Source organism: Ammodytes marinus, assembly GCF_949987685.1.
Source record: "Ammodytes marinus genome assembly, chromosome: 13".
NCBI classification, from domain to species: domain Eukaryota; kingdom Metazoa; phylum Chordata; class Actinopteri; order Uranoscopiformes; family Ammodytidae; genus Ammodytes; species Ammodytes marinus.
This window is the reverse complement of record NC_137217.1, coordinates 21,524,290-21,533,765: the sequence shown is the minus strand read 5'-3', so window position 1 is coordinate 21,533,765 and position 9,476 is coordinate 21,524,290. Positions and strand designations below refer to the sequence as shown.

The 9,476-nt window shown below is 43.5% G+C and overlaps 1 protein-coding gene across 2 annotated transcripts; it reads left to right on the top strand.

Annotated features, from left to right (window-relative positions):
• Positions 1 to 1,301: 1,301 nt before the first annotated feature.
• On the top strand, positions 1,302 to 9,122 carry rasip1 (Ras interacting protein 1). Of its 2 annotated transcripts, none has more exons than XM_080039712.1 (16): positions 1,302 to 1,522; positions 2,184 to 2,305; positions 2,647 to 3,098; positions 3,280 to 3,540; positions 3,629 to 3,870; positions 3,964 to 4,128; positions 4,684 to 4,888; positions 4,982 to 5,280; positions 5,391 to 5,552; positions 6,125 to 6,165; positions 6,458 to 6,612; positions 6,744 to 6,856; positions 7,509 to 7,794; positions 8,177 to 8,340; positions 8,438 to 8,579; positions 8,705 to 9,122. In XM_080039712.1, exons 2-16 carry the CDS (start codon positions 2,184 to 2,186, stop codon positions 8,881 to 8,883), a joined length of 2,988 nt encoding a protein of 995 aa, XP_079895838.1. In that variant the 5' UTR covers positions 1,302 to 1,522; the 3' UTR covers positions 8,884 to 9,122. The 2 variants fall into 2 exon arrangements, with proteins under 2 accessions (XP_079895838.1, XP_079895837.1); XM_080039711.1 differs by having other exon boundaries at positions 3,629 to 3,888.
• The last annotated feature ends 354 nt before the right edge of the window (positions 9,123 to 9,476 follow it).

Sequence of the window (9,476 nt, the reverse complement as noted above, 5' to 3'; positions counted from 1 at the left end):
GGGGCGGGGGAAGCTCATAGATTGTATATTTACGAGGGGAGCTGCAGCTCGGTTTCAAAAATAGGCCATCGTGAGATTAGCTGAACATCAGGGTATATAGGCATACTACAATAAATGATCTGAACGGTTTTTTCAGCAAACAACTAAATAAAAACGTATTAGGGACCTCTAAGACCATATAATATTGCCAGAAAAGTGTATAATATGTGAGGTTTAAGACCAACTAGAGAGAAAGAAGAGCAACATCCAAAACTCTCTCGGATGAGGTTTGGTTGAGCATCATCCATGTTGTGACTGAAATTGTGTTGCTTTTGTGATATTTCTCCCCGAAGCAGTTTGATGGATCTACTAAAATCTCAAGATGTCTGTGGTTTTAGAAGCAGCATTGACAGGCTGGAGAGATGGCTAATTTCACATATTCTTTAAAGTTTATTATGGTTTCAAGGTTTTGCTCATATATAAGATTGACAAAGAGTAAGAATTACATTTAGACCTTATTTGTTGTGTAAATATGATGCTAATCATTAAGCTAATGTTACAGTTACTTACTGCACATGTCAGCCATTTGTCTGTTCTTTTCTCCCTCAGTGAAAACGCACACTTCGAAACACTAGAGGAGCCTTTGAAATTGGACAAGGGTTATTGATGTTTGACCCTTTATGACCAATTTGGTCAAGAAAGGAAGATTTCCGAGGATCCAGAACTGAGACACAATGACAGTCTCCTTTCTCCTCCCAACACTGTTTTCCTGCCGAAGATAAGGTCAAAGATCACAGGTGTCTCTGTCGCTCTCTCTAGCTTCCTGTCTCACCGTGTGTGTTTCCTTCGTCCTCTTTCCAGCAAAAAATAAATAAATGTTAAACTGGGCTCTCTGTGTGTTTTGTGATGCTATATTTGCTCTGACAAAATCAGAACACAGTCACAGATTTAAAAGGCCACATTCTTAAAAATGTGTGGTGGCTTTGAGATCCTGTTAGATGTTTTTGAGCTTTATTGTAATGGAACATTGAGACAACATTTGTGTTTAATCAATGCGTACATAAAGATAGATATCCGATAGCTTTGATGTGTACAATACAGTATACTATTCCCAACAAGGTCTTAAAGATTCAAATGTATGTGTATTTTCTCTCGCTCTAACCCTGTCTCTACCTCGCTTTCTCTCTCACTCAGTCAGGATATAGGTGTTGTCCACTGCAGAGGAAGGAAATTCTGTCACTTTGAACAATGGGCCTGTTTCTCTATCTATAGACCCAGAGAGGCCGAGAGGCAGAGAGGGAGCAGATCTTGTCCAGTTAAAAGAAGGATATATTTTAGCCAAGGAAAACATTTAACTAATGGATCTTAAGAAGTAGAGATGTGTATTTAGAGGTATGGCAGGTTTAGGCCTTTTGGAAAATGGAATTTCGTCGTGGGGAAAAAGAAACATAAAAGGCTATTAGATTACTTGGAGCTGCGCACTTGCATTTTGGTGTCGAAGAATCATCATAATACACTATAGAAGGATCAGAAGCAACTGTGGGTAAGTTAAAAGCATTTGAATTGTCTTTCTGTACCATTTAGAGTTGATGGTTTTCAAAGTATTCCACCACAACATCTAAGACAGGATGCGTATTTATAAAACACACAGGTTTTGCAGTCTTTTCAGAAATGATTCTTCAAAACGATGGTAGTTTTCCAGAGGAGTGCAATGATTTTGTTTAATCCTGGACAAGTTTCATCTGTTAGTGAGGTAAAAAGCAAACGTGACGCTTAACTTTGATGGAAATGTACAAACAAGTAACACTGAGAAATGCACAGGCAGTGACCTTTGGAGTGGGTATTTCCCAGTCACTGCGACAGCTGGACCTGAGTCCCACAAAAGATGCTTCCTGTTTGAGGATGGGAAATTCATGCTATGATTTACAGGGGCTGATTGGGGAGTTTTGTGTTCATTTATTTCTGTTTGCTTTCAACATGTTGACAACCTGCTGTAGGTATCCTGTTGATAGTTTTTGAAGGTGACATAATGCCATTGTTATATTGTTTCAATCCTGGCATCGCTGACACACATCTCTTAATACATCATGGAGGAAGAATTAAACATAACATTTACAGAAACTTGACATACAGCATTTTTTTTCTTAATTAACAGAAACATTTGTCTTTCAATATTGGCATTTCTTTCTCTCTGCCTTTGTTAGATGGAGGGGTCTGGCAGTCCTCGCTTCAGAAAGCTCCATTTCCCAGTGGGTTTGTGGATCAACTCGCCCAGGAAACACTTTGCCAAGCTAGGGGGTCGCTGGCCCAGCGCTATCTCTGTCAAGTTAGTCTGAAGTTCCTTTTAAACTCACCTTTTTTCTCTGCTGTTTTGCCCCCTTTGTCATGTATTAGTGGCCTCAGGTTATATGGCTTTCATGCCAGTTATCGTTAGCCAGAATTTAGCGCCTGATAAATATTGTTGAATGAACACTTTATGTTTTGATACTATCTTATTTCACTTCCACTGTCATTAGTATCCTTTCAACCCCGGTAACCTTCCCTTGTTTTATTTTAGTCCTTGTTGTTTGTCTGTGTTTGGTCAGTCATAATTCACAGCTGACTGGTCCCTTCCTTTCTCCTTCCTCTCTCCTCCATCTGTCTTCCCCTCTCTCATGGTGTTCCCAGGTCGACCACCAGCTCTGACGCAACCTCCCTCCACGAGGCCCCCTCTGCTCCTTCCTCTTCCCTTTCTAACTCCACCCCCTCGCTGGCTTCCCCTGCCCCGTCCCCGTCTCCCTCCCCGGCCTTCCTCAGGCCGAGGCCTGCCGGGGCCCAGTCCCGCACCAAGCGCCTTTCCCACCTCTTCCTGCGGGGACGCTCCAACAGTGACCGGGACCGAGCGGTGGGGGAGAGGGAGAGAGAGCTTTGGGCTCATTCGGCCGCCCCCTCCTCCCACCACTACCTGCCCCCTGCCTCCTCCTCTGCCCCTGGCCTGATCAAGATCTACGGGGATGCCCTCTCCAGCGGGGCCAACTACCGCTCTCTCCTGGCCAACATCCACTCCACAGCCAGGCAGCTCATCTCTCAGGTCATCACTCGGTACACTGAGAGAGAGAGGGAGGAGACGGATGACGCAGGTACGAGAGAGGGAAACTTTCTCTCATTCGGTCCTCTGCTGCGACCCATTACTGGGAATTGTTTGCTCAAATTTTCTTTCTTTTACCAATTGGGAATGAGCTAATATAAACATAAACCGCAGTGTTATGGAAAAATAATCACCCCCCCCCCCCTTTCCTCCCTTCCTCCATTACCTTCTAGTTCTCCAGAAATACAGCCCAGAGGACTTCCTGTTGTGTGATGTCATTGGAAAGCCCATCCAGCAGCCAGATGGAGCTATCAAATGGGAGACAGAGTGTCGGAGAAGCGTTGCCTCCTGGGAATGTCCCCTGTTGTTAGTGGACATGTGGCGGCCTAAGGAAGGATTTGAGCGGCGCTTTGAAATCCAGAGAAAGGAGGACTATGAGAGGGAAGAGAGTGAGAGGGAGAAGGAGCGCGAGAGGGAGGGGGAGAACTATCAAGGTATCCATAAGACTCCAAATGTAGGTATGTGAAAATATATATGGCGCAGGGGTTACACTGACCTGCCCTCTGTTTTTGTGCTCAACAGGTGTGCGCTGGCGTCGGAGCAGGATCTCATCCGGGGGTGGAATAGAGGAGAGTGAACGCGGTCACCGTGGAAGGAACACAGAGCTGAGGAGGAGCATCAGTGACATGAACCTTAGTCTGCGGCGTCGCCAAGGAAACCACGTCACTAAAGACCAACGCGGCCCTGGCAACCGGCCTAACAACAACGGAGGGGTGCAGGACCGGAAGAACATTGTGAGCATGATCCACCCACTGCCCGGGGAGGTAAAGAAAGACAATTTGGTAAGGAGAAAACAAAATGAATCGTGCATCTGGGGTTCTAACCGTCATGGCTTAACCCTGTTTTTTTTTCTTCAGATAAGAGCTTCAAGAGCCGAAGCAAAGGTTGGGTGGACAAACCAGCCAGCAGAGGACGGGAACGATTACTCCAACTGTGACCTGGAAGTGATGTCACAAAGTTTGATCCTTCCACCCACAGACCGGCCCTACTTCCTGTTGCTGCAGGGTTACGATCAAAGCAAGGCAAGACAAGCTGACAGATTTATATCACACACACACACAAACAACACCCACAGACATGTACACTATGTAAACGGAGCCACACAGACACAAACACACAAGGAAATGTACATGGTTTACAAGGTGCGTACACACTGATGTGCACATATTCAAACTAACAGGATTGTTGTGGAGGATCTGTGCAAAACTGCATGTGCATACACACCCTGTACATGACCTCATACCTGCATGTCTGTAATCGCCACATACCATCAGGGTTTCCATCCCTCTACAAGCCTCTCCCATTCAGCATCCTGCACAAAACAGCCCCAGAGCAGCACAATGCCTCAACAATTTATCCAAGGAAAGCACAAAACCCCTCTGTGTACATCACTCCATCTCGCACAATGACCTCACACAGGTCTTCATTGTAGCAAACTGTGACACACTTCATTTCTTATCAGCTGCCTTCTGTTCAACTTAACATCTCTAAGATGCAAGATGGATGTAAACCATAGCACTTAAAAGATAACAGACCTCCCTGACTTTCTTCTGCTCCTCACTGTGTGTTTTGTTTAGGACTTTGTTTTGTACATCATGATGGGACATATGCATATGTTTGGAAGAAAGCCCACGATGAGGGAGAGAGAGAAGGACAGAGAAAGGGAAAGGAAGGGGAAGAGGCCTATGAAGGTGGACACGTTCCTCTCGGCTCCTGACCTCTTGGCCCGCCATTTATTGGTCAGGAGAGACTCAGCTGTGCCCGACACGCCCACGGGACAAGGTGCTTTAACAGTCACTAAGTCATATCATACTAAGATTCATTGTGCACTTGCTGTGTTTGCGTTTACCTATATCTGTTTTTACTTAATTATAGCTCTGATGCGGCCCTTCAGAGGAGGTGCAGTCACACACAACGGAGTCGCCCTTTACAGAGAGACAGTCCTAAAGCCTGGGGATGTGATCGGTCTGGGGAACCACTTCCTTTTCCTGTACCGCGACCCTCGAGTGACTCCAGCACCACCACTGGCATTGACCCTCCCATGGCAGGCTGATGCCTCCACTGCCTGCTGCCCCTCAGGTTTGGTGGACAGACAGGAAGCACTTAGGCAATATCTGGGTTCTACGGAGGCACTTCTGAAGTTCCATCCCCGTCACACAGATTACCTCTTACAGGTAAGACAGAAAAACAAAGAAGCTATAAGCTCTAAGTAACTAACAATGTTTTCTTGTATCATAGAAAAATGGCCTTAACTTGTGTTTGTTGCTCACTTCTCTTCTGTCAGGAGATAATCTCCAAAAATTCATCTCCAGACTCTGGGGGCGGGCCTTTAGCTCCTGCTTATCTCCTGTCAATCATGATAGATCATGCCTCCAAACACCTGGACCCCGCTCTCACACCGCAGATTTTACTCAAGTCAGCCAATCTAATTAAAGAAATTGTCTGGGTAAGTAAAATAAAATCAACGGAACAGTCAGATATATAAAAATTAAAAATGACATGTGGGATGCCCTGTTGGCCGAGAAGTCAACCATTGTATGGCAATCCATGTGATTGCTGTCAAAACAATTAATTAAAAGTTAAAAAGTCAATAGGAGTTGTCCTACACCATGGCTTATAAACAACAGCAACATGTAAATGCACTAGATGTTATGGTATGTTGAGTTAAATACTAAAATATCTCAGAGGCTTGTAACAACTGGACCATGATCCTTTTTTAAACGTTTTATAGCATTGGATGACAATATGGCCATGACCACACTTAAACAAGCTTGAGAAGGTGTTGAGATTGAGATTACCACATTCAGTCAGACAGAAAAACCAGCAGACAGACATATGCCCTTCATTGTGGCCTGCTACGTTGTGAACAGGAGCGAGGATGAGCTGATGTCACTGCCCTCCTGCTGGAAAATGTGCTGTAATTGTCCTGGCTGCAGGGCCAGACTCTGTTCCCCCTCCTCCACCCCCACACTGAGCCAAGATGTCTCTCCTCTCTTCTGTCTCCAACTCTCTCCACAGGATAACATTAAGGAATTTGGGGATAAGCACCCCACGCAAAAGTAAGAGAAATTTTTGCTCTACGTCATGTTTCCTCTGTTTGGAGATCTCCTGAGTGATTCATGATACTTTTGTGCTTGTGCTGTTATGTCTTTGGTACATTTTTATCGTATGATGACAGCATTGTAGCACGGTGATGTTGAAGGAAATGGCAGAAATACAGTTGAGTAATAATAACTCTGTCTATTTTTACTTACCATTTTACTCTTTGAAGCACAAACAAGACGCAGACAGGAGAATGTTCACTATCATTTTACGACTCAAATAACTTTGGCATTACATAAATGTCTCCAGTTCCACAGAACAAGAAGGTGAGATAACCACGCCAAATGTCCAGAAGCTGTCATCAGACCTTCGACCCCTGATGTTTTGGATGTCAAATGCCACAGAGCTCCTTAACTTCTTCCAGGTTAAAGTTGAAGCCATGGAGAAAGAGTGGGAGTTTGAAGGTGAGAGTGACAGAAATGATAGGTTTGGTAGAAATGAATCTTTAGAGGCTGTGACATTTTAATGAGATATAATAGAACTTTGGTAAAGTTACAGCAGACACAAACTCATCTAAATTGTAATTTCTTTAAAGCCCTGGGGGATCCACTTCTGACGGCTGACATGGACACCTGCTCAGAAGCTCTGGCGCAGCTGGATGATGTCATTATGCATACATTCCAACAGTGTGTATATCACCTCACCAAGGTACAGTATAAAAACAAAACCTGTGTCGGAAATCCAATCAAAAACATATACAACAACTACATACTGTTTTAGAAGTAAGTATACAAAGAAAATCAACAAACTTAATAAAACTGTACGTTTTTAAGAATACTTCATTTTGCCACTGTAAACATGATACTGCTACTAGCCTATTAACATCCTGCTTAGAATTAGTATTAGTTTGGGACGTGCCTACATGTCTACAGCTTTATATGGTCTACTACAGCTACACAATAGGCCAACATGCTAACAGTGACAATGCTAACACACTAATGTTCAGAAGGTTTAATATTTGCTGTGTTCACCGTCTTAGCTTTAATAGCTTAGCAGGTTAGCTCGCCAACACTTGCTATAAAGCACTTATAGCTGATGTAATTAGTCTTGCAGATATTTGGTGATAAACGACAAGATTTGTGTTTAACTCTTGTCAAAATATTTCTGCTTGGTCCAAAAAGATGGACAAACTGACATTGTCATCCCATTGTCATGCTAGTGTGTCAGAAAATTCTCTCCATCTTCCTCTTTATCCTCTACCATCTTAAACGATCCCAACCTATTCTGTCCAAATCACCTTTTTTGTTTAATAGTTTTTCCAACATATTAGATCAAGTTTCCGTCTTTTCCGTCCACACAGACCCTTTACTCACTCCTTCCGGCTCTCCTGGAGTCCAACCCGTTCTCCAGCGAGAAGGAGAAGGATGGAGCACAGGGAACGGAAGGAGAAGAGAAAAGAGAAGGCGAAGGAGAGGTGGATGATGTGTCAGCCTTACCGCCCAAAGTCGCCGCACTGGTGGAAGTGTACCGCTGTTCACTGATAATGTCGCGGGAGGCGTGTCTGTCCCCGCCGCTAACCTCCCAAACCTTTGGCTACCTCTTCTTCTTCACCAACACCTCACTGCTCAACACTTTGCTGGAGAGAGGTGAGAGGGCCACACAGGTTTAAGCGTGACAATAAAGACATATAACAAAAGGACAAGTAGAGAAGAGTCATGAAGTCAGTAATGCCAGTTATACAGCAATATCTTGTTTCTTACAGTAGCTAACAATAAGATAGCCTACTGGTAAAACCAGACCATATAAGGCTGTAATAAGAGTGTAATGAACTGAGCAAATATAATTTATTATTTACGAATTTAACTTTTAATTTATAAAAGGAAGTTTAAGTTTTTTCCCCTTTCAAAAGTTAAAGATAGTCTTGCTTTAAAGTCGCGTTTCTCCGATCTTGTGAGATTTAAGTAGATGCTAACAGATTATTTATTTTTTTAAATAAATGTATTTCTCCTTTCTGTTTTCCCCCTTTAGATGGGCTGTTTTCATGGTCCAGAGCAGTCCAGATCCGTACAAACTTGGACCTGGTTCTGGACTGGCTGCAGGGTGCGGGATTAGGAGATATAGCTTCTGAGTTTATGAAGAAGCTTTCTATCACAGTGAACTTCCTGTGTATCCCCAAGACTCGACTTATCCAGGTAACACAATCTACATGAGCGGCGTCCTTTCTCAGCCCTAAGACCTAGAACATTAACTGTAATTTTAGTCTCTATATTAACCTCTTGTACCTCCCAGTCATCCTGGACCAGCCTACTGGATGACCATGTCTTGTTAAGCCCAGGTCAGTTGCACCACCTGCTCACCCATTACAAACTGGGTCCAACCAGAGCCTCACCTGCATCCTGGTCCCCACCATCAGGCACGGAGCTGTGTGGAGGTAATGCATTCAAAAAATAATAGTAATAATATAAACTAAGAAGTGTAGAAATTCAACCATGTAATTAAGGCAGTAAAATAATCAAATTATCTGTCAATTGTCTAATTTCTTTACTGACCTTCCAGACATTTTCGAGAGCTTCCTGGACCATCCTCCTTTAATTCTACCCAATGAGACTCCACGCCTCGACCTCTCCCAGCCAATCCCTAGCCCTGAGCTCCAAAAGGAGGTAACACGTCTCCGAACCTTCTTGTGGGGACTCGACCAGGATGAGCTCCCTGCCAATCAGAGGACTCGGCTTTGAGAAAGCCAATATTTGTCCCTCAATGGATGTCTTGTAGAAGTAAGAAAGGATATCCCCAGAAACAAACTGACACCACCAAAAATGCAAACTGGACTTTTTTTTTTTTTTTTTTTTTTTTGCATTTTGTTGCTTGGTTGTTTTTTCACGACATTTCCATATCAATTCATTTATTCATTTAGATATTTTCAAGTAAGAGAATTGTATTGACTTTGGTAAGTCTTTACAGATTTTGTTTTAAAGCAGGGAGTAAAAACAGCATGTCTGTTGGACGATGCAGTGTTATGCTTTATGTGACTGTTTTACTTGGCATTCATGTATGCTTGTTAACTACTTGTTATTAATAAAACGCAGAATTCTAGTCAAAAGACCTTCAGTTTCCGTATTATCTTTGACAAGCTTTTTTCCCACAGCAGGGCCCCTTGGGCTTGGCACTCACCTCAACTTCAACACCAAAGGAATATTCCACAAGGTGGCAATGCAGGACTCATTCCCCTCTGACGTTAAATGATGAGTCGGCAGGTAGAATAGCTTGACTAATCATACAACAGTATCGTCTGCTCCATGATGAACATTCTCATTTCCTGTAATAATGG